Source organism: Tupaia chinensis, unplaced genomic scaffold, assembly GCF_000334495.1.
Source record: "Tupaia chinensis unplaced genomic scaffold, TupChi_1.0 Scaffold000627_1, whole genome shotgun sequence".
Lineage (NCBI taxonomy): Eukaryota > Metazoa > Chordata > Mammalia > Scandentia > Tupaiidae > Tupaia > Tupaia belangeri.
In genome coordinates this window covers 4,791,275-4,816,079 of record NW_006160147.1, presented here as the reverse complement: position 1 = coordinate 4,816,079, position 24,805 = coordinate 4,791,275, and the positions used below count along the sequence as shown (strand labels likewise).

Sequence of the window (24,805 nt, the reverse complement as noted above, 5' to 3'; positions counted from 1 at the left end):
AGTCTGTATCTAGCCCTAAGGGAAGCACCATTCCTGGGGTGCACACGAATGTTTTTAGGTCCCCTAGGTCCATTCCTCCTTCTTTTGGCAACTTTGGTCTAACTGCCCTGGGGTGGGGGTGGGGGGTGGGGACACCTCCCCCCTCACAACTCAGGCCATGTGCTTTGTGAAGCACGTGACCCATGTTAGATAAGCCAGCAGTGGACTGCAGATTCCCAGCTGAGGTGATTGGCTCAGGGATCAGCATTTTCTCCAATCAAAACCAACAAGATACGGTAATACTTTCATGGGAGCTTGGAGGAGAGAGAGAGATTTTTCTCCACTAGATTTCAACCTACCAGGAGACAAGGATAAAAATGCAGTCACCTTACCCCACGAGATAAAGACCTATATGAGAATGAAGTTAACATACAGGAAGTGGAGCAGACAGAAAAACAACAAGTCTTGGTAAAATTCCGGCTTCTAAATCCTACCATGCCTGAAGGTCCATCTTGATCTTCCCTCTCAGGTAAGCGTGTACAACCTCCTTCTGACTTAACCAATGGGTGAACGGAGGCTCCTACTCTCAGGGAGGACGGTCGCTCTGATTTGTTAGCACAACCCCCAGGAGTGGAGCATAAAGATCTAGAATAATGAAAACCAAAGCACTTCTCTTTGCTCTCGTTTTAGTTTATTTAGGCCCTTCTCGCTCTCTCTCTTTTTTTGTCATATTTTTAAAGTAATTATTTAATTTTATTTATTATTATTATTTTTAAATTTGATCAGAGAGAGAGAGAGAGAGAGAAAGTGAGAAAGCAAGCCACCGCATCTGGGACTCAAACTATAGTCAGCTATGTGGGAGTCCAGCGTCTTCACCACCACGCCACAAGCTGACTTCAATTTAGGCCTTTCTTGTTCTAGTCTCTAATTAGAGGAGAAGAGTCCAAATCAAAGTACCCCTATTGATGTTCCCTGGCCTAGGTCACCAGCATCAGGCCTCCAGGATGGCATCTTAGCTCTTGACCTTCCTGTAGGTAGCCATTCTCTTTTAGTTCAATACCCAAGAAAAACTATACCCTTTATCGCAATGTTCTAAACTCAGGAGAGCGAGAGCCTTCGGCACGCCCAGTGACTGAGAGATCATATCAGTCCCTGCTCAGCCCTCTCTCCCCTCACAAATGCCTCTGGGACCTGGCTCTGCCTCAGCTCTCATTTCTTTCAGCCTTACCCACTTTCCTTTCCCCACAGAACTTTCAGGAGTTTTTGGGAATAGTCCTGTTGTTCCTTCTTTGATCTGCTGACCCCTTTGGGTGCTCCTCCCTTTGCACATCCCAGCCTCGGCTACCGGTCCTCAGACTGTCGGCTCCCAGCGGGTTCTCATCCCCAGTGTCCACAGCCAAGCCTGGGGTGCAGCAGGCACTCAGTGTGTTGCTGAATGAATGGGATGTGACTCACCCGTCTGACACGCAGGCCCCTTCCCCGCAACATAACGTGGCTCTGTGTCCTGAGTCTAAACACAAATGTGCTCAAACCCCTTGGAGGAGTGGTGAGGATGGGGAGAGGGCCTCACCATGTCGCCCATGTGGGGCTGGAACTCGAACTTCATAGGGGGACAGAAGACATTGTTGTACATCTCCATGAGGCGCTGCTTGTCACTGATGGCATCCAGGTTTTCCACTGCATTCTCGATGGCATCCAGACCCTCGTGCTTCGATTGTTCCAAGTTCAGCTCCGCAGAGAGGAAGGTGCGCAGAGCCCGGTTCAGGCTAGCGTGGTAGCCTAGGTCACAGCACTGCTGTGGGAAGGAGAAGGCACATGAGCACACCACGGACAACTGAGGCTTGGTGGAGAGGAAGGGTGGGCCCCTGGGCAGATCTGGCCGTGCCCGTGAGACTGGCTGCAGAGGAAAGATGGCTGCTGTTCTGACTTCGGAGATCTGGGGGCGATTTCTCAGTTCTTGACTCCTATTGCAATGGTTAAAAGCATTAAAAGCATTTATAAGATTAAAAAGACCAAATGTAGGTCTTACTGGGGAAAATTCCTATCATGTAAAGGATTCTGATTTTCACAGCAAAATAAGAAAAGAAATGGAATGAAAGAGGCAATAGTATTTAAGGAGTACTGGACGTGAAGTCAAGCATCCGTGGAAGACGCTCCCCATCCCTGACCCTGTTTTCTCTGTGGTAGAATGAACAGATCTCACTGGGTCAGTGGCTTGAAGTGACAGACCAGAACTCTAAAATTCTAAGCCAGAGCTCAAGATGACCTTGAGAAGGGGGTAAAAAGAGAGCCTAACGATTAGGATGTGGAGCCTCCTAGCCCTCCTTCACCCACGTCAGATCTGCCATGTTTTTTCTACTTAATATAGTGGGATTCTGCATAAGGTCTAGTTTGAAGGAACAATTCTTCTGCTAGAGAAAATGTTTCAAAATCCTTAGACTCAATGTGATTCCAAAGGCCCTCTTCAGCAATGGCATCCTGTAACATTATGAAAATATCCCCCACCCCTCCGAAAGGACCCATAGATCCAAATTGCTTGGCTATCCATTATCCCCTGTATTGTGTAAGCAGCTTTTGAGGTCCAGAATCTGAGAACTGTCAGAGAAGAACCCAGGATGGGTACAGCCATTTGCCTGATGACCATCTTAACGATACACAAGCATCAAATGAACTCTGCCCAGCCTTTTCCTCTCGTCGTGACCACATTGGGAGCAGCCACTACTACGGAAGGGAAAGCATGTGATGTGTCTCCTGCTTCTGAGTCTGACAAGAAGCTCAGCATTGGGCCGGGTGCTGGGATCTGTGCCCACAGGCCCTGGCAGGTGCCTGGCTGCGGGCAGGATAACAGCAACGACAGCTTAACTGGAGGCAGAGGTTACAAAGGCACTGCATTCCGTTTGGAGGGAAGAGCAAGTGGAAGCTAGACAAAAGTGTCTGATTGGGAGGCTGCACGTGCAGGGGAGGTGCTGCTGGGCTGCCCTTGAACCTGTAAACCTTCCTGACTAGTTCTATGTAGCCCTGGTGATGAACCCTCACGCCTGTAACTGAAATGAGCAGAGATAATGCTGCCCATGGGGTGTGTGTTGGGGAGGGAGTTATAGGAGTAGGAGGAGGCAGGGTGCCCTTCAGAAATCTTCATCTAGTTTTGGTTAACTCCCCTTCTCCATTCTCATCACCTTTACCCTGGTTCATAGTCTCCTCATCTCACACCAGTGCTATCTGTGTCACTGTCCTAAAATATGACTTACCTTCCTGTTGAAGAATTGAAAGTACTTCTCTTTTTTTTCTCCCCCCTATGGTAAAAATCCACCTTCTTAAATTTGAAAATTAAAAAAAAAAAAAAGGCTTCTTGGGCCTGCTGGTGGTGTGGTGCTGGGTCGCTGGATTCCACATGGCTGACTGTGTGGTCCAAAGTACCAAACCTGACAGCTTGGGAAACACGCCAGGCGTGTGTGCGTGCATGCCCAAGGTCCCGAGAAGAGAATGGAGGAAAAGGGACTGCACTGTGGCCATCCTCCAGGGGTACTTCCTTGCTTTCCCTTTCTATCTGTCTGTCTGAAAAGCACAAGCACCCTGTAGCAAAAATTACAACCACCACAAAAAGCTTCTATAAACAAAGTGTGTTTTTTTCTATGCCAGTGTGTGCTAAGTGCTTTCCATATGTTTTAATCCATATAGCAACCCCAATGAGGCTGTTATTCTCTGTTTCTAATCTTCCCATCCAAGATCATCTGCCCCTGTTTTCTTCACCGAACTCTTCTGCTCTAATGACATACTCTATTTAGGGTGGAGCACTGGAAAAGCACTAGCTTCAAATTGGTTACATGCCCTTTAGCAAGTGTCTTAATCTCTCTGAGCCTCAAACGGGGACAACACCAGGCTCCTAGGTAGTTATGGGACTGATGACAGACAACACGTCTTAAATACCTGGCACTTACGGAAACACTGAACACCGATCGGATCATCAACATCCCCAAATCCACTGACCTTTGCCCTTCAGTTCCTGGCATTTTTCAAGGTCCCGAGAAGAGAATGGAGGAAAAGGGACTGCACTGTGGCCATCCTCCAGGGGTACTTCCTTGCTTTCCCTTTCTATCTGTCTGTCTGAAAAGCACAAGCACCCTGTAGCAAAAATTACAACCACCACAAAAAGCTTCTATAAACAAAGTGTGTTTTTTTCTATGCCAGTGTGTGCTAAGTGCTTTCCATATGTTTTAATCCATATAGCAACCCCAATGAGGCTGTTATTCTCTGTTTCTAATCTTCCCATCCAAGATCATCTGCCCCTGTTTTCTTCACCGAACTCTTCTGCTCTAATGACATACTCTATTTAGGGTGGAGCACTGGAAAAGCACTAGCTTCAAATTGGTTACATGCCCTTTAGCAAGTGTCTTAATCCCTCTGAGCCTCAAACGGGGACAACACCAGGCTCCTAGGTAGTTATGGGACTGATGACAGACAACACGTCTTAAATACCTGGCACTTACGGAAACACTGAACACCGATCGGATCATCAACATCCCCAAATCCACTGACCTTTGCCCTTCAGTTCCTGGCATTTTTCTCTTACTGAACTGTTTCTCGCTACTGTCATCTGTTGGGAATGAACTCAATCTTCAAGATCCAAATCAAATCCTCATTCTCTGACCCGGCAACCCTGACCGACATTGATCCTGACTTCCACTGAGAAATACACTAGCAGCCTTCACAGGACAAAGCATCCAGCCCTCACTCTGTGACTTGCCATTTTAGATTTCCTCTATCAAGAAGGCAATCATCTTGAAAGCTTGGCTGCTGTCTTATCCTTCTTTTTTTTCTTTTTTCTTTTTTTGGAGAGGTTTTTGCTATAGGGCGCGTGCGCTCGCCAGAAAGACTGAGAGAGAAAGAGAGATAGAAAGCGAGAAATCATCCCCCAGGGGGGATGGCCACGCCGCAATCCCTTCTCCTCCGTTCTCCTCTCAGAATCGTGGGCACGCACATACACGCGCCTGGCGTTAGTTTAAGCCACTGGGTCCGGGACTCGAACCGCAGTCAACTACATGGGAATCCAGCGACACAGCCATTACGCCAACTGCTGGTCCCTCTTATCCTTCTTTCTATCCCTCACTATTAGGTCTTGCTCACAGTAGGCATTTAATAAACCTCAGCTAATTGATGTCACAGATACAGACTCCAGCCTCTCAGGAAAGAATCCACTTAGGCAGAATACCAACCTAAGGCAGGTGGGTAGATTCAGCCACTGAAGCCTTTGCTTTTGTATGGCCTAAGGAAAGCAGGACGGGTTCCTGGGCTGGTTCACTGCCTCTATTTATATAACCAAGCTGCGGCTTTTCGGAGCCAAGGAGAGGGGTCTGACTTACATTGTGCCCTCTGGCTACTTCACGCCAGAGGGAGATTCAGAATACATTTTCCAGAGCCTTGGACATCTATATATCTGTAGGGGCAAGAGCCAGAAACTGGGCCTTCAGCCAAGAAGTAATCTCTGGCAAGGCTAGGTAAATGGATTTGAATCTTTCATCCTGTTCCCTGGAGACCCCCAGGGAGCAGAGGCAGCATGTTGTTCAGCTCACCATGGGGACAAAGCATGCTTTCCACGGCTTCTGGTGAGTACCGGGACCATGCTGGGATTCCCTGGTCATTTCTGGGTTATATAAATGTTTGATGAAAACCCTCCCAGGGGAAATCAAAGTTTTATAAGAATTTAATGACAGCCCATTCAGATATATGATGACTTGGGTTGATAGCTCATTAACCCTTTACCAGCCGATATCCTTACTCAGAGACTCTAGAGAAGGCCGAGAAAAGAAAAAAAAAAATGAGTGTTTCAAAACACCCACCTTGGGGTCACACAGAAGAGAAAACTAACTGCCCTTACATGTCCCTCGTGTCCGACTTGGTACACACGGTGTCACAGATGCTCTCTCCATGTACACGGCACTCGCAACACTCCACTTATGCACGAGGACAATGCCCTGTTCTTCATTCATCCATCTGCTGCTGGGTTGAGAGAACCACAGGAGTACGGGGGAGGAAAATTACATTCCAATGAGCCTACGGTTCTTAGATGAGTGTTTCAAAACACCCACCTCGGGGTCACACAGAAGAGAAAACTAACTGCCCTTACATGTCCCTCGTGTCCGACTTGGTACACACGGTGTCACAGATGCTCTCTCCATGTACACGGCACTCGCAACACTCCACTTATGCACGAGGACAATGCCCTGTTCTTCATTCATCCATCTGCTGCTGGGTTGAGAGAACCACAGGAGTACGGGGGAGGAAAATTACATTCCAATGAGCCTACGGTTCTTAGACGCTATCAAGTGAGCTCAGAATGTCTTCTTGGCCCGAAGTCAAGGTTTTTCTGGTACGTGTTAGATGCCTCACGTGGGTCCCTGCAGTCCAAGTTTCAATCTTATACTATACTATAAAAAGAAGTCGGAGGCTAGTTCTTGTGTCAATATAATGGCATTGACAAAAATAACTTCTTTTCACTTAAACTCAATGCCGTTAGCACACACTGAGCTTCAATAACCCTAGGAAAGAGGCAGAATGGTGCACATAACACAGATGGCAATGGACTGGAACAAGATACAGCTCATGTCTTAAAGCAAGTTCTGGATATTGTCAAGATCAGGATGCCAACATACTCAGACTCCTCACTCACTCTTTTTTCTTTCAGCTCTTGTTATTACAAAGATCAGCAAGGAAAAGGGGGAAAAAACTTCTGATACATGCAAACAATATGATAAAAGCTCAAAAATGCACTGGACATAAGAAGCCAGATGTTAAAATGTAAGCACTGGGGCCATCAGGTGGCAGAGTGGTTAAGGAGCTGGATTCCCACATTGCTGACCACAGTTTGAGTCCCAGACCCAGCGTCTTAAAGATCAGGGTGGGTGCATGTACATGCGTGCCTAGAATCCCCAGAGAGTAGAGGAGAAGGGGTTGCAGTGCTGCCATCCCCTCTGGGGGTGATTTCTCACTTTCCCTCTCTCAATTTCTAATGTTACATTGCTGAACTCTCACATGGCTGACAGCGGCTCGAGTCCTGGACCTGGTAACTTCAAAATCACATGGGGTGTGGGAAGGGCTGGCAGGTGGTGTAGTGGTTAAGGTGCTGGACTCTCATAGGGCCGACTGCATTTCAAATCCCAAACCTGGTGGCTTGCTTTCTCACTTTCCTTTTCTCTCTCTCTGGTAAAAAATAAAAAATAAATAATAAAAATAACGACAACAACAACAAAAATCACACCCGGTATATGTGTGTGCATGCCCAAGATCCTAGAAGAATGGAGGAAAAGAGATTGTAGCATGACCATTTCCCCTGGGAGGTAATTTCTCACTTTCCCTCTCACTGTGTCTGTCTGTCTCTCTCTCTGGCAAGCGCATGTGACCTAAGGCAATTAAAAAAAAAAAGAAGTCATAACAGTGATTGCCTTGGTCAAGGGTCAACTGGGAAGACATGTGAATTTTCTGAAGTGACGAAAATCTTCTTTCACCAGTTATTTATTCTATATCTTGACAAAGATACAGGTTACAAAACTGAACAAATTTTCAAAACTCTTGACACTGAAATACTACCATTTGGTTTTTGAATGTAAATTGTACTTCAAAACAATATTAGAAGGTTTTAAAAGAAAAAACAAACCTTGGCTTATGGAATCTTCTTCCCTTTCCTTTGAGTCCTTTCTTAAATGAACATACCGTGTACTCTGCTATATATTAAGTACTGGGTCACTAATGTAAAGAGAAGAATTGGTTTCTGCTTTCAAAGCTTACAAGAAGACTAAGAGAGTGCCCTCTGTTCTTACTATGGTGACTCCCAAACTTCTTTGGATCCTTAGCTTACATTAAGAAATACATTTTACATTGTCATACAAACCCACAAGTGTATAAGCACAAACACACCCCTAACATAAACGTTTCCAAACTAAAACTTAACCTTGCAGGATGCATCCTGATACTTTCTTTCCTATTTCATATTCTTTTTATTTTTATATATTTTAAAATATTTTTCTGTGAAGCAAAAATTACAAAACATGCTTTTTTTTTTCCCCTATTTTAATCTACCTAATATATTCATTTTAAAAACCAAGTCAAGAGACCAGAAGATGGTATAATTGTCACTGGACTTCCACATAGTTGACCGTAGTTTGAGTCCTGGACCCAGAGGCTTAAAACTCATGCTGGGTGCATTTGTGTGCATGCCTAAAATCCTGAGAGGAGAATGGAGAGAAGGGATTGAAGTGTGGTCATCCCCCCAGGGGGTGATTTCTCACTTTCTGTGCATGCAAGTGCATGCACCCTTTAGCAAAAATCTCTCTTAAAAAAAAAAAAAAAAAAGCTAACAACAACAAAAAAACAGGGTCAGCCGGTGGCTTAGTGATTAAGGCGCTGGAATCCCACATGGCCGACCATGGTTTGAGTCCCAGACCTGGCGGTTCCTTTCTCAATGCCCCCTCTCTCACACTCTCTTTCTGTCTCTCTCTGGTCAAATTAAAATAATAATAATAGTAATGGATAAAATAAAATAAAATAAAATAATTATTAAAAAAAAAAAACCCTGAGACCAGCAGTTGCCATAATGGCTATGTCACTTGACTCTCATGTAATCGACTGCAGTTCGAGTCCTGGACCCGGTGGCTTAAACTCAAGCCGAGCATATGTGTATGCATGCCCAAGATCCCGAGAGGAGACTGCAGTGTGGCCATGCCCCCTGGGGGGTGATTTCTTGCTTTCTGTCTCCCTGTCTTTCTGGTGAGCGCACGTGCTCTATAGCAAAAGCCTCTCAAAAACAAAACAAAAACAAAAACCTAAGTCAAACCCAAAAATGTGATTTCATGACTTCCCTAATGGATTGATCATGACCTATGGTTTTTTAAAAAAATTTTTTTAAAAGAGGTTTTTGCTATAGAGGGTGTACCCTTGCTGGGAGACAAAAAGTGAGAAACCACCCCCTAGTGGGTATGGTCACGCTACAATACCTTCTTCTCCATTCTCCTTTTGGGATCTTAGGCATACATGCACACATATCTGGTGTGACTTTTTAAGCCACTGGTCTGGGACTCGAACTGCAGTCAACTACATGGGAGTCCATCAATGTAACCGCTCCTCCATCTACTGGTCCCATGACCTATGTTTTTTAAAAACACTCCCCTAAAGTCTATAAATATCTCTAGGGGAAAAACTATTGGATTCCATTTGTACTCCTGAGCACATAGCCTTAACCCAAATAAATATTTACTGAATAGCTACAGAGCAGAGTAATATTATCAGCCTTTTTTTTTTTTTTAAATAAGGTTAACTAACCTGTCTTCATACCAGGAAAAATAAGAACAAAAACAAAAGACAAAGAGAGTCAAATAAGATACAACCAAAACACAGCAGCAAAGAAATAAGAGTAACTTTATTACCCAGTGGCCTGGACTTGCGCACAGTATTCTAGCCCCACGCCCTGCTAAGTAGTAAGCAGGCTGGCTAATTTCTTTTCCTTATCTATTCTCTTTTATTTACTGCCAGAAGGTGTGTGCATTTACCAGAGACAGGCGACTGGTGGTGGTAGTTGCGGGGGTGGGGAGGGGGAGACTGGTCACACTGTGATCCTTTTCCTCTATTTCTCCATCCCATCATGATTTTGGGTAGGTACACGGACGTGCCCAGCGTTTTTCAAGCTGCTGGGGTTGGGATGGGAACTGCAATTGGTCATGTGGCCCTGGCTCCCTGCTCACAGAGTTCGCCTGCTGAGCCATGGGGCTAGCCCTGACTTCTTTTTCAATGACACTTCATAATCACAGCCTGTGAAACTGAGGTCTTAAGAGCCACCCCCCTTCTTTTCTTAACACTCTGCCTTAGGGCGTAAGTGCTCTCCAGATAGAGACAGACAGACAGACAGACAGACAGAGAGGGAAAGTAAGGGATCATCTCCCAGGGGGTGGTCACATCACAATCCCTTCTCCTCCATTCTCCTTTTAGGATTCTGGTCACACACACACACACATGTGCCCAGTGTGATTTATAAGCTGTTGGGTCCAGGACTTGAACTGCGGTCGGCCATGTGAGTCTAGCACCTTAACTATTACGCCACCTGCTGCCCCCCACCTTTTAAATGATGAAAATAAGGTACAAAAGAGCTTGTTTAGCTTGCTTCTTTGACTTATTTTAAAACACCAGCTCACATCTGATGTAGTATGGATTGCAAAGGTTGAGACAAATGTGGCAGTAGCCCCTCTTTTCCCTTGAGGTCAACATCTCAGTGAAGGAAGTGCAAAAGCTGACCTGCAGCTAAAAGCACAAGAGGAGGACCAACCAGTAGAAGAGGTGAGGCAGACGGATGAGTCTGACATTTTACTGAATGTGAGCTTAAACTGCAGAAATTGAGCATAAGAAAGACCTGATTCCCTTTCCTGTGCTGAGAACAGGTCTTTCTCCCAACAGTGAGGAACTGTTCTGAGGAGGAGAAAGGATCTTGTTTAGGGCTTTGACCTCCATTGAAGGACGGTGTTCAGATTGGCATCAACAAGCAGACAGAACAAAGAGTTGCCTGAATAGGGACCGGGGCTCCACTTACCCATTAGACAATAACACCCAGGGCATGAAGAGGCTGAAACTTACTGAATCGAAAATCCTTGCTGAAATGAGACAGGAGTCTGTATTTTAGAGAGGTTCCCCAAGCAATTCTGATGTGAGGCCAGATGTAAGTACCAATGAGCGAGTCCCATTCTAGTTTGCTGAGGGCATAGGTGGGACGGGAAACAATGCAGAGTCACAGAACAGTTCAGTGACAGGCCTACATGACCCAGCTAGTTAAATAAAAGTTAAATAACAGCGAATCTTAGACAAGGAAGTCTCATGATGTTGTGAAATGTGGCAGGTTTGTGTGGGGAAACCAATGGAAGCAAAGCACGCAAGCTGGGTTAAAAGCTTATAAAGTCAGCTGCTGTGCTGAGACCCGGAGGCATATGGCAGGTCTCAGAAAGAAGACTGGTTGGGACACCCCAGAAACCCCCGAAACCAGGATGCCAAGGCTAAACCAGCTGCCTCTAGACTCCACACTTGAATGAATGGAGGGAAGGGTGGCAAAACGTGTGTTCATAGAGCTTTACTGTGCCTGGCTCAGGAACTGGGCCAGATCAGAGTCTGCAAGTGAAATGGATCACGCACTCCACTATGGGGCTTGAGGGGAGGTAGCAGCAGGAGAAACACTAACCAACAAGGTCAAAACCAGATAGCCTATCCTTACGCCTGCCCCATGCAAAACAAATGTGCCCACGATTCTGCTTCTCTCAATCGTCCTGTACCACATATTAAAAAGAACATGCCGGCTGTTGGGGGCTTCTGGATACCTTCCTGACAGGACCCTAATCTGTAGTATATGTAACCTTGAGCAGGTAAGTCTCTGAACCCTGTGTATCACTAGCCTCCTTATCTAGAAATTGGAGATTGCCTGCTTATCCGCAGGGTGGAATGACAATCAAATGAGATAATACTGAGAAATTTTAAGAAGTATGTAAATATAAGCTATGAGCATGTGGCTGATGGAAGGGGGTATTTCTCAGCAAACAAAAGAGCACAGTGGTTATGAGTCTGGGTTCAGTAATCAGATCTATGTGCAAATTTTGCTGGTGTCACTTAGTAGTTGACTTTGAGGAAGTCGTCTATTCTCTCTGCATATTAATCTGTAAAAAAACAGAACATACCTTCCTCCCAGGATTGAGGACTAACAGATAAAAGTGTCAAGTGCCTGATACTTGGTACATGGCAAGTCCTTAACGGATCATGGCTACCGTCTGTTCTTATAGTTGTTCTCAAAATGCCCCAGAAGCCTGAATAACAGAATGGGGGAATGTCCAGCCAGGAATTTGAACCCAGGAAAGGTGGTCCCCTCAGCCCCCCAGTTTTAAGCACTTACATCAATAAGGTCAGACAGGTCGTGGATGTAGTACTTGAAGACAGATGCATTGGTGGCTTCCAGTGCCAGTAAATACTCGTTCCGGGCTTTAATGGCCTTCAGCTTATTCTCTGTGTACTTGGCTTGGCGCTGAAAGGGGAACAGAAGTTCAATTTTACTTTTTTTTTTTTTTTGGTTCCCTAAAAGATGAAATACAGTACATTCAAGAACCACAATTGTGCTGCTACTCCCTATGCGCATCTGCCTTAAATAGGGTTCTAATTCTGTTTAATGAGATTCAAGGGCATAATGTAGATCAATTCAAAAAAGGTTAATGAGGCTCCCTACTTCGGATGTGTGCCCCACTTTGATTCTATCTTCAACTACCATTATCCATCCTTGAATTGCCACTCCAAAGGAGGTGCCACTACCCTTGCTCCTGAACATCTGACACCAGAAGCCAAATCCTAGGACTACTGTTTCCACACTCCCCGAGACAATAGGATATTTAGCTCTATTCGAAAAAATGGATTGGGAAAGGTGATTAGTGTTCCTTATTTACTTGCTAGAGGTTAGCAATTTGGAGCCTATATGCCCAAGTTCTTCCCATATCTAGTGTTTCTGCCAGACCAAATACCAGGGACTTCAAAAAGTCCTCGGAAAGCTGGAATTAAAGTACAAATTTATTTCAGTGCAAAAATCTTCAAAATCCATGTATAGCTTTTTCATGATATGGATTTCCATGAACTTTCTGAAGACACCCTTTCCCTTCATAGTAAGGACTCACTTTTGGTCATTTGGCACTAACTAGACCCAAAGCTTCCTTGTTCTGTTCTTCATGGCATCCACTAGGAAATTCCTGTCAGTCCTACTTCCAGAATGTTCCTCCCAGCCCCTTCACATGCCAGCGTGAACACACCTTCTCCTTCATCTTCTCAATCTTCTTCACTGAGCTCCTCCGGACATGCTTCTCCTCGATGCGCACATTGGCGGCGGAGTCAGGGGAGCGTGGGGTCTGCCGGTCCTCCTGCTTCACGGATTTGCCAATCTGTTTCTCCTCCTGCTTCTCCGCCTCCTTTAGTTTGCTCTGAGCACTGATGCTGTCGGCATTGTACATGTGATATGTCTTCATGACCTGCAAGACACCCCCCGCCCCCACCCCCAGAGGTCAAGCCAATGGGGTCAGTGCTTTAATTTACAAACTAACAGACTCAGCTGGACCTCTCCCCCATGAAGCAATATCCTCATACCCCTACGGGGAACATCCAGTAGTGTTTGGTTCAGCACATTATACATGATATTAAAGACCACTCCAAAGCACAGGAAAGCAGGGTTTGAACCGAGTCAACGTGTCTCCTTATTGAAATCACTTCATGTCTGCCCATCATGTATTATATATTTCTAGTTATTATTATTTTAACCGTTACTCATATGGGTCAAGTGATTTTTATTGCTTAGTTGCCTCTCACCACTGAGTAGATAGGAAACAACTTTTTCAGGCTCCAAAGAGAAAGCCTTCCAGGGCTGATGAAGAGGGCAGCATGGCCCACAGAGTAGCCTATACTGTGTGTACATTTCAGACATGAAATGCGGAGAAGAAAAGGCTCCAAAAGCTCCTTTTTTTTTTTTTTTTTTAGGTTTTTGCCATAAGGTGCATGTACTTGCATGCAGAGAGGAGAGAGACAGAGAGATTCGGAAGGAGAGAAAGTGAGAAGTCACCCCCCAGGGGGATGGCCATACTGCAACCCCTTTTTCTCCCGGAACTTTGGGCATGCACGCACATGTGGCCTGGTGTGATTTTCAAGCTGCCGGGTTCGACACAAACATGATCAGCCATATGAGAATCCAGCACCTTAACTACTACGCCACCTGCTGGCCCCCAAAAGCTCTTGCTACTGGCCTGGTGTGTGGGTCTGGCTGGCCTGCCACATCTACATCAGACACTCCCCTTCACAGCAACCGCAGCAGCAGCAACAATGGCAGCTATTGTTTACAGACTTTGTGCCAGGTGCCGCACACACATTTTATCATCTTTGCGGCAATTCTACATTCTAGACAGCCACCCTATGAAGAATACAAACCTACGCAATTCAGGTAAGAGCCTGAGAAGGTATAAAATCTCTGTCAAATGTAACTGGAGTTGCTGCGGAAAGGCTGTAATATGAAAGAAGAGGGACACTTTTCAAATTTTTCATCAAAGCCACTGTCTGGGAATCCAATCCTATTTCTTAATGGAGGGGCCAAGAAGCCTAGAACTTGAACTCATTTCCAATCCTCCCAAACACACTACTTCCTACCACATGGTGCCAGTTCTACTCTGCTGGGGCTTTCTGTTTCCACACAGAGAATTTCTACTTGGAAATTAAATACGCTTGAAAACAAAGCAAGGTATCTGAATTTCAAGAGTTCCAGAATTTTGACTTCATGGGATTTCTTTGAGAGGGAGAATTAGAGAGTGTAGGAGTTGGGTGGATGTGTGTATGTGTGTGTGGCTGAACACCAGAGGAGAGCATGGGTATACCATGCTAATATTAATCTCTACCACTTAGTGCATGCTGGGCGTCAGAAGCTTTATGTATATCACCTCGTTTAGTCCTCACAATAACTCCATGAAAGACATATTATTATTTCCCCTTGTGGAGATGAGGAGAGGAGGCTTAAGGAGATTAGCTATTGTATCCACGGTCATGCAACTAGTAAATGGCAGAATCAGGATGCAAACCCTGATCTATCAGACTCCAAGGCCCGCGTTCTTGCCCACCAAGCAATAGTGACTCACCTCTGAATAAAGCTAGAGCTGAATTAGTTGGAAGAAAAAGTTAAGTAAGTATAGTCAAGAGAGTTTTGAAAAGAAAAACTTTTTTGTTAGTTTTGTTTTTTAAAGTGCACTGGAGTTAGAGCAATATCTCAACTGAGGGCTGTTTTGACCTCTAGCAGACATTGGGCAATGTCTGGAAATATTCTTGATTGTCACAACATGAGGATTGCTACTGGCATCTAGTAGGTAAAGGCCAGGGATGCTGTTAAACATCTTCTGCCCAGGACAGTACCCCACATCACAGAGTTGCTTGGCTCACAAGGTCAGTGCTGCCAAGGTTGAAGAAAACCTAAATTAGAGAGAATTTGTGGGCGTGCTAATCCCTTAGGATCAGCCAGAGGTGAAAGAATGAGTAAAGAACATTGGGATATGACAGAATCAAAGTACATTAGAGCCTAAATTATGTCTCATTTTGGATGCAGAATGTTTTAAATCGGCGTCACCTTATTCTGAACCTGACACCATTTCCCATGAGATCTATTCTGCTTATACTCAATGGAGAAGCAATATTTAACAACCAATAGTAATAAGAAGACTTTCTAAGTAATTCAAATAGATATACAGTTTCCCAGTTGACTAAGAAGAGCTATCTGTTATCCAGGTTGGAGAAGGGTAGATGGGAGGCTCCTGTTTCTCTTTTTCCACCTGAACCTAACCAAGGAATTCAAAAGCTAGAATGATTAGTTGAAAAAGTGAATGCTGTTCAAGAAAATACTTGTATATATCGTGAAGATGTATAATAAAGAAGAAATGCCATGAGTGAACATGAGAAAACAAAAAGAGCTCAAAGAACAATGCCAACAAGACAACGAATGAAATGATAAAAAGCGATACTTTATGCTGTTTGTTTCCCCTAAAGAACTCTCTTATTGAAAGAAACTAAAAAACTGCAAATTCCTAAAGGTAAATGCCTTTTCTTCTTTTGTGTTCTCTTTTGCACAGCTGGGAAACATGTCACACATACAATGGTGATTTTATAATCAAAGTGATTGTCCAAATGACTTACTGATACTGAAGCTAGAAAAATATGGGAGAAACATTATTAGTGCCCTCCAATTCAAGGGAAAACTCAGGGATGCAGAGGCTGAAGCTTGAATAAGTGGTGAAATAGAGCACTCCAGACAAGACTTAGAGAAACATAGATAGATAGATAGATGACAGATGGATAAATAGTAAGGTAAATACAAACTGGGGAAATAATACAGAAAGCCAAATTCTCAGTTCCACAGAGCATTCACAATTATTATTATTTTTTTAAGGTATAAACTGAAGTGGGCAACAAAGAATAAAAGCAAAAGCTGCAAAGCAAGTAGGCAAATAGTATTAATTGACCAAATCCTAAACCTTAAGTAGAGAGAATCAAAAAGCAACCAGATTTAATCACAGATGCACCAGGAGAAATTGGAGGCACTGAAATGAAGGTGGAGCTCAAAACAAGAGACTCTATTGGAAGTCTGAGAACTGTAAGGCCTCCAGGTCCCTTTCCTCCATAATGGAAGACAAACATTTCATTTTCTTAGGAACCATGCACCAGGGGACACCAGGCTAAGGTGTGAATAAGATTACTGAACTTAAATACGAAGAACAACTGAAGAGTCTATCAGAATATTGAGATGTCCCAGGCCTTTCTACAACTTAGCCCCAGACATAAATGGGAGATCAAAAGAGTCTTCTGTTGACAATCTGACCACCCAAGAGACTCAGAAATAATGAGGTAAAGACTTCCTCAAGAATACGACCAAGTTGGATTACCCTACAGTGAAGGCCAAGGTTAACACAGAACTTTCTTGTGCCTCCCATTGAAAAATGAGCAGGCAGCTAAGGATTGTTCAACATTTAAGGAAAATATCTACTATGAAAGGCCAAAACCAAAATATGTAATTTAGAGAAAACAGAGAGAAAAAGCTTCAAAAGCAGTTCATCAATAAATGAAGATGAAAAGATACTGCATCATGAAACAAGAGCTGGTTACAATAAAAAAGGAACATGCAGAAAACAAGAGAATTCTTGGCAAATAGGATTCCATTCAGGTATCTCTCCAAGGAGCCCTACTGTAAGCCCCTCCTCTGTGAAGACATGTAAGAATTTTTATTGCCTCCTTTTCCCCCCCTTGTTGCTTGATTTTTCTATTAAAATTAAATGCCTTGAGTTTAAGAACATCTTTTATTTGTCTTCATAACTTTAGTGTCTATGCCAGGATCAATAGGCAAGCAGAGTTGGGGGAAAATTAACTACCACTGTTTCAAGAGACCATATGATGGGGACCAGCAGAACCAGCTAATGGTTATGTCACTGGACTTCAACTGTGGTTAGAGTCCTGGACTTGGCGGTTTGGAACTCATGCCGGGTGCATGTGTGTGCGTGCCCAAAATCCCAAGAAGAGAATGGAGGAGAAGGGATGGTGGGGGCCATCTCCTGGGGGGGGGGCAGGGGGGGGGGATTTCTCACTTTCTCTCTCTGGCAAGTGCACATACCCTATAGCAAAAATCTCTCTCTTAATAAAAAAAGAAGAGAGAGAGAGAGCAGGTGCTAAATACCAGCCTAAAGTAGTTTAGCAAGGAAACAGCAGCTGACCAAGTTAAAGGGATATACATTTAAGGGAGTACAGAAGGATAAAACCTCTGGACAGCAATAGCCCCAGGGTGTCCCAACACCTTTTTTCCTTTCTCAAGTCTAGGGCTTCCTTGACTCTTCATAGTTAGTGAATCCAAATGGCTTCAGTGCCTCCGCATTAGCTCATACTGCTATGGCTTGCTGAGCTTTCCCTCTAAGTACAACTGAGGCAGAGAATCTGAGTCCTTTGGGAATAATTTCAAAGGCATTTCTGGAGCATCAGTCAGAATATTCCTGGAGCATCAGTCAGAAAACCACTTGGGTTGTGGCTTACAAACTAGTCAGCTCATTATGGGGGGGAAAACATGTGGAGAAGAATGCTCACAGGGACTGCTCTCTGAACAGCAGCTGTAGGAAGTGGGCCTGGCATAGGATGCCAAGTCAGGAAAATCAAAAGCTCTTGGGACAGAAAAGAGGAAGGTGCAGAGGGGCAGCTGGCCACTTATGGTGGGATTCTGGGCCTTTAGCCCAAAGACATCTTTTTAAAGGAACACCTGGGCCCTGGTTCTTAGATCATTACAGTTCAAAAGTACTTCAATTACAAACCATTGGGTAATTGGTTGCCCCCACAGGCATATTCATGGGCATTCAGGGCAGATGTGAGGTAAGAGGAGCACTGAAAAATAGGGTAGATTTCTTAAATCCTTCATTTCCTTTTTCCAGTGCCCAGAAATAACTCTGATTGCCTACAAGGCCTTTCCTTGCCTTCCTGAAGAGTCACTAAGCACAAAGCTCCTTACACGAATCTCTCCCTTGTTTTCTTAACTCCTCCTAGAGAGCATTTATACAGCAGCCTACAGCGGTGGTCCTATCTTCCTACCCAATGAAACCACTATCCCATGCAAGGTGACCAACCATTCTATTTTACCCAGGTCTTTCCCCAGTTTCAGCACTGGAAGTCCCATGTTCCAGGAAAACTTGTCCTAGGCAAACCAGGACAGTTAGTCCCACCCTGACCCCACAGTGCCATATTCAGAGCAGTCCTAAGCTTATCTCATCCTCCAAAAGAAATGACTCATAATTTTAGTCCCCAAACTTTCTACTGGCCTACAGAATCTGCACATTCACTTGACCCTTATTATATAGTCCTATATTTCAGGAAGTAAGACTCCCCCATCGAGGTACCCCTCAGGATATGGAGATCCTAGTACATGCAGAATATAGAGATGCAGGGTCATGGAGGTTAGGCAGAGCCCCCAAGTTCATATAGATAGTGGTCAAGGCAGTAGAATCGGGGCTGCCATATTCGGAGGCCCTGGTCACTAGACCAGGGTTTCCCAGTCGTGGTACTGTTGGTATCCTGGGCCGCTCAGTTCTTTGTTGTGGGGGATCATCCTCTGCACTGCAGGGTTTTAGCAGCACCTCTGGCCTCTAGATCACTAGATGCCAGTAGCACCCCTACTCCTCCAGTTGTGACAACCAAAAACATCCCCAAAACCTTGCCAAATATCCTGTTATGGGAAAAATCACCCTCCTTGAGAATCACCATACTAGATTGTTCTTTCTGCCTTCTCTGGCACTTTCTGGCATCCTCTACTCTCTCCTCATGGCCACTAGAGGAAAATATCTAACTTTCATTTTGGCCTTGGACAGATTACAGGGGTGCACAGTGATTTACCTGATGGTGAGGGATACCACATTCAGCCCATTCTCCATTTGAATGGCAGTGGAAAGCTGGGGTGTTCTGCACTGACCTTGGCCTCACAATGGCCAGTAAAGAAGCTGGCTAATACTGGATTGACTGACCGCAGATAGAGGTAACAGCTTGGCTCTCTTTGGACCAGAGCAGTAATTTCCAGGCTTTTCTTCCACTTTCCAATACAACTTAGACCCTTTTACTTATTATTTTTTTAAATCATAGCAAATGAAGAGAGCTAGGACTCTGGGTAAAAGCTAACAGATCCTTAGACACTAATCTTCCTCTGTTGCCTTGAGTCCCACTGCTGAAGTGAGTGGCATGCTGGCTTTGAGTTGGTTTCAGGTTAGCTGGTTATCCAACCTGCTCCTCCCCAGAAACAGCTGCAAACAGCAGAGGCTCAAAATGTTTACAGGAAAAGAAAAGGATTCACAAAATGACATGTATCATTTACTATCTTAGTGAATGCTCTGCCAGGGAAAAGGAATAATAGCTCCACTTGATATCTAGAAGTACTCTAAAAATAAAGGAAATAAGTAAAGCATTAAAAAGGCAAGGTTAAGGAAATGCATCCAGTCTGAAAATGGCTCACATTGACATACTTCTATTTTTAAAAAGCCTTAACTTCATTTGAAAGAAATGAAAACTTGGGAACAGAACCAAAGGGTACCATCTATCTTCTTGGCTTCAAAACAGAAGTGTCACAGAGCAGAAATTCAAAACAAACTGAGCAGTGCTGCAGACCAGTCCAATGACTATTCTACACTATTTACTCACTCAACAGTTGCTATGACCAAATGGCCACACCTAGGCTTCTGGATCGAGAACACGGAATTCTCTGATCCCAAGTGCCTATAATGCATGTCACCACTGTCTGTTCTCCCTGTGAATTAGAAAGAAAGAGATAGAGAATGCGAGCGAGCAAGCAGCATACAGGTACGTTAACACAGGAAGTCAATTTCACCTGCCAACAAGGTGGGGCAACCTTGAGAATGACACAGAGGGCTGGCACGGCCGAGCTGGGGAAGGGGTCCCTGAAAGGACAACTGAAATACTCCCTTCATAGTAGCAGGAATCTCCTTAGGGTGCATGTGTGTGCGTATTTTAATAATTAATGGAACATGGAAGAAGAAAAACCACCACCACTTGTGCATGAGAAAACATGCATCAGCCACAAGCCACACGTGCCCGACGCACACTCATTTCAGAACACTTTGTGTTCCCTTCTCCATGCCTGAGCCTGTCTCTTCAATGAGGTCTGGTCTTTGTAAAGCTCCAGGAAGGAAAGCCCTCTCTACCTGAACTGGTCCCTCATAGTAGGGGCATTTAGGACTCTGTGCTGCTTTCCCTCTAGAGCATCCACATTCAGTTCAGAACTTGGAATGACAAATCCTTTCCAATAGGCACCCATTAACGGTGCAAGGCAGGTTACCTTACTTGCTATTAGGTTCACGGTCCCTTGTTTGCTGCCAATGTGTCATTGGGGCCGGTCTCTAGCAATTCTGGCCCAAGTCAAGCCAGGGTGAGCTTGCACAGCTGAGCAGGAGTCTTATTTTGAGGAAGTATTTTTTGGCTCTATCAGTTTTGAAAATAGGAGCGTGAACAAAAAGATGGGTGGGGTCACACCCATCGGGGACATGTCCTCCACCTCAGCTCGGTTCTGCTGCTGATGTGACTATGGCTGCCAGCTGCCAAATGCTGCTTCCCTCTGCTTGTTAAAGAGCCAAGCAACCCGTCTGATTTACCGAGTAGAGCTCGTTCAGGACCTTCATCAAATCATCTTGGAGCTGCTGGCCGACTTCCTTACTCTGCAAGGAAAGAAGAACGGAAGGTTAATTGGGAAACAGCAAGGGGGGAGGGGGCAACAAGGCCAGAGCAGCACTCACTCTACAAATAACACAGACTCAATTAAGGCCCATTATTTAACCCAGCAAATCAGATAACCACTCCGATCAGACCCAATTATGGCCAGATTACTCAAAGAGTTTTAATAAAATGAAATGCGCTCTTCCTATAGCCTAGCGAAGGCAATCGTGTGAGGAAGCATGGGTTGTAGCCTTTGCTTTTTCAAGTGGTCCCCAAAGAGCAGGCCTGAAAGCCACATCTACCTAGCAACTGTTGTTAGGTGGAACTCACTTTCTCAAATACTTGCAGTCAGGCATTCCAGGGGTTTGCAAAGGAAGTATGTGTACCAGGATGAGCTAGAAAAACAGTATGTAAACATTCCAGGACTTCAAATTCTCTAGCGAAATAGTCCCTAAATAGATAACCTCTAAGCAGGAAGGAACTTTCCTTCTTGTTTTATTTCCACTCCAAATTTTCAGCTAATGGTACCTCAATAATGACTACTTGTGAGGTTAGCTGACATGATTTGATTCTGATAATATGTGTTAAGGTACTTCTAACTAGTTAGTCTTGAGCAGTGGTGGCTCTCAGGTTCTGTACTGCTGCCACCCAGGGTTGGCATTGAACTACAGAGAGAGAACAGCAGAAACAGAGGAGGAAACAAGAAGGAAGCAGGCATGCCCTCCATACTGAGTGTGGTGTATCAAGCAGGCAAGAGAGGGGGGAACCTTGAATGGTATGCCTGGGTCCCCAAGTGGGAAGCCCTCATTTTATTTCTGCCAGCTCCTTCTGGTTCTTCCCTCCTAAAAATTCAGATACCAACAACACCCTTCCAACAGAAGGTATGATACCGACTCCTAGCACAGCCAGGTATTGAGCAAAGAAAGAAAAGACTTCCATGTCAGAAACGTCATCATTTAAGATCTTGTCTTTTTTCAAGATAACTTACAATATTTTTTTTTACCTTAAAAATACTCTTTTTTGGGAACCAGCAGTTAGCATAATGGCTATGTCGCTGGACTCCCACGTAGTCGACCGCGGTTCGCATCCCGGACCCGGTGGCTTAGAACTCACGCCGGGCGCATGTGCGTGCGTGCCCAAGATCCCGAGAGGAGAATGGAGGAGAAGGGATTGCGGCGTGACCATCCCCCCTGGGGGGGTGATTTCTCGCTTTCTATCTCTCTGTCTCTCTCTGTCTATCTGGCGAGTACACGTGCCCTATAGCGAAAATTTCTAAAAAAAAATACGCTTTTTTGATAATAAAAGTAATGTTTGTTTATCATAATATGAAAGGAAACCATAGAAAACCTCAAAAAAGAAAAGAATCCTTAGTCCCTACTCTAGATTTTGTTATCTATTTTTTTTAATCTTTCTTTCTCATTAGTTTTACAAAATTGGGATTGCACTGTAAACATTTTTTTGATCTCTTACTCACTTAAGCATATGTTGCGAACATTTCCCCATATATAGCAGTTTATACACACATACACATGTATTTCAAAATTTATTAATTCCGAGAGTGAGACAGACACACAGAGAGAGACAGAGAGATTATATACTCCCAACAGGGTCTTGATGCCACCATCGACTCCCAGCATCTGGAAGCAAACCCGGAACCTTCCCATATGGGTCAGCTTGGCAGAGCATCGTATTTTATTACGTTCTCCTAAAAGTAACACTGCTGGTCAAAGAGTACTCATTTTATACCATACAAGTGTTCTCGAGAAAACCTGTACCAATTTAAAAAACCACCAACAGCATGTAAGAATCCTTATTTCTCTCTCTCTCTTTTTTTATTTTTCGGTCTCAACAATTTGATGTGGTATCCTATTGTAATTTGCACTCCTTTGATTCTAGTGAGTTTGGGGGTGTTATTTATTTATTTATTTATTTTTTAGTTTTTGTCATTTGCTATAGGGTGCATGCTCGCCAGAGAGACAGAGAAGGAGAGGAAAAGTGAGAAATCACCCCCCCCCCCTCGAGGGACTAGCCATACCACACACAGTCTCTTCTTTTCCATTCTCCTCTTGGGATTTTGAGCATGTGTACACATAAAGCTGGTGTGTTTTCTCAAGCCACTGGGTCTAGGACTTGAACCATGCAATTGGCCATGCAGGATCCAGCTGCCTTAACCACTACAACATTTAGCTGGCCCATGAGTCAAAGCATTATTTTAAAGCATGTTTTTATCATTTTCATTTTTCTCTTATTTGCCATTTTTCTTTGAAGATATTCTGTCATTTTTCTATTAAGGTATCATTACAGAATAGAACACATGTGTGACCTCTATCATGAATAGTTTTTACAGCTGTAAGTGAGAAATGGGGTAGAAGGAGCCCTAAATTAGCAATCACCAAAATTTCCCTTCAATTTCCAGCTCCTCAACCACCAAGAAGATAACTTGGACAACCTGGTTAATCTCTCTGGGCTTCTGTTTTTCCTTTTCACAAAATGAAAGTCTTCAGCTCAAACATTCCTAAAGTCTTTTCCAACCTTTGCCATACTGTGATTCTAGAACAACCTTCTGCCTGGCTTTTAGAGTCCATATTATTATAGTTTTACACATTTTTCCCCTTAGAGTACAGTCGGATGGCTTCCCACTGTGGAGTAGCATTACTCCCCTTAAAGTACAGTCGGATGGCTTCCCACTGTGGAGTAGAAGATAATGAGTAACTTCTCTTTAGGGATCCAGATCTACAACATGGATGGCTCCAGGGATACCTCACCAGTCTTGCATTGACCATCCCCAGTGTCTCTCATCCAATGACCTCAACCTCTGGAAGAAGCCACAAGAGGGAATGCCTTTCACCTCTGATCTCACATACCGCCTTTCCTTCTCATCATGAAGAGGGCGGAGTCGACTGAAGCAGCAGAGGCTCAAGGAGGTGAAGTGAGGTAAAATGACTCATTGCAGCCCCAGAGTCAGCAACAGGGTCAGGAAGTGACCACGAGTATCACTTCCCACCACCCTGCCCTCCTGCTTCCAGGCCAGCTCTCTGTCAGCCTCTCCTCCTCTGACTACCTCCTTATGCTGAAATGGCAGAGGCTAAAGAACGCTTCTCTTCCTCTACCCTGTTGCTAATCCATGACTGAAATAACTTAGCCCTAGAGTGTGTGGGGACAAGGGGAGGGGGGGAAAGCCTAGCCAATCAAAGAGCAATTAAGCCCAGGCAGATGTTTCCTTTCGCGTACAGATTAATTGGGAGGACCACTCGACTATGATCCCTGTTTATTTGAACAGGCTGCTGAAGTGATCTGATGTCCTGCTCCCCTTGCTGAGGACTGGGCTAGAGATACAGACAGCTAGCCCAGTTAAAATGCGCGAGAAAGCCCCCAGCAGCCGGGTGATTCTGACCCAAGGAGAGAGGCAGGAAATTGCCAGTCTCTCCTTTCATAGATGATAAAAGGTCACCCGTTCTCTCTTTCAGACACCATAGCTGTGTGCCCTTGGGGAAAAGCATGCCCTCAGGAAGGCCTTCTGTGCTGGCCACTGCGGGGGCTCACAGATCTGGGAAGTTGCAAGGGGGCCCCACCCAGAGACAACAGAGACATTTATTCTCGGGAACAACAAAACCTGATGAGGCCGCTTATATGACAATAAAGACCATACAGCCTTTCCGTTTCCTATAAAAAAAGAAGCAGGCAAGAAAATGAGAATTTACAGAGCCATCTTTGTGCACGAATATACAGCCTGCATCTCTTTTCTTTAACATTTCTTGGAAGAGAATGAGTCATCTAAACATTGCAGGAAACCAAATAGAAGTTGGGGGAAAAAATTACTTTGGGTAAAGTTTGTTTCTTAAATGTTTGCATAGTAATCTTTGCCTGGAAAAAAAAAAAAAGGATGCCTAAATTTAGAATAGAGATGTGGCACAGTTAACAACGCTGGTTCTCTGGGGTAGGAAGTGTGATGGTAGGCTCAGGCTGGGATCTTACTTTGAAACTTACCACAACCATTTGGTCAGAGCGTGTCACATGGGGGCCCCACTCCGCCTGGTGCCAAGGCAGGACTGATCGGTAGACA

The 24,805-nt window shown here is 44.5% G+C and overlaps 1 protein-coding gene and 1 long non-coding RNA gene across 6 annotated transcripts in view; one reads left to right on the top strand and one right to left on the bottom strand.

The window, feature by feature from the left end:
• Positions 1-24,805, bottom strand: part of SRGAP2 (SLIT-ROBO Rho GTPase activating protein 2) — a 288,633-nt gene that overhangs the window by 72,653 nt on the left and 191,175 nt on the right. For 4 of the 5 annotated variants that reach the window (XM_014591898.2, XM_006159270.3, XM_006159269.3 and 1 more), the window contains exons 4-7: positions 20,682-20,744; positions 12,789-13,004; positions 11,891-12,019; positions 1,550-1,774 (exon numbers count right to left, since the gene is read on the bottom strand). In XM_014591898.2, the coding sequence (XP_014447384.1) occupies positions 1,550-1,774; positions 11,891-12,019; positions 12,789-13,004; positions 20,682-20,744 (633 nt within the window). The remainder of the gene's footprint in view (positions 1-1,549; positions 1,775-11,890; positions 12,020-12,788; positions 13,005-20,681; positions 20,745-24,805) is intronic. The other variant, XM_006159271.3, reaches the window with a different exon arrangement.
• On the top strand, positions 19,748-24,545 carry LOC102479921 (uncharacterized). Its single transcript, XR_336124.3, has 3 exons — positions 19,748-19,872; positions 23,466-23,676; positions 24,210-24,545. It is a non-coding gene; the product is annotated as an uncharacterized LOC102479921 (long non-coding RNA).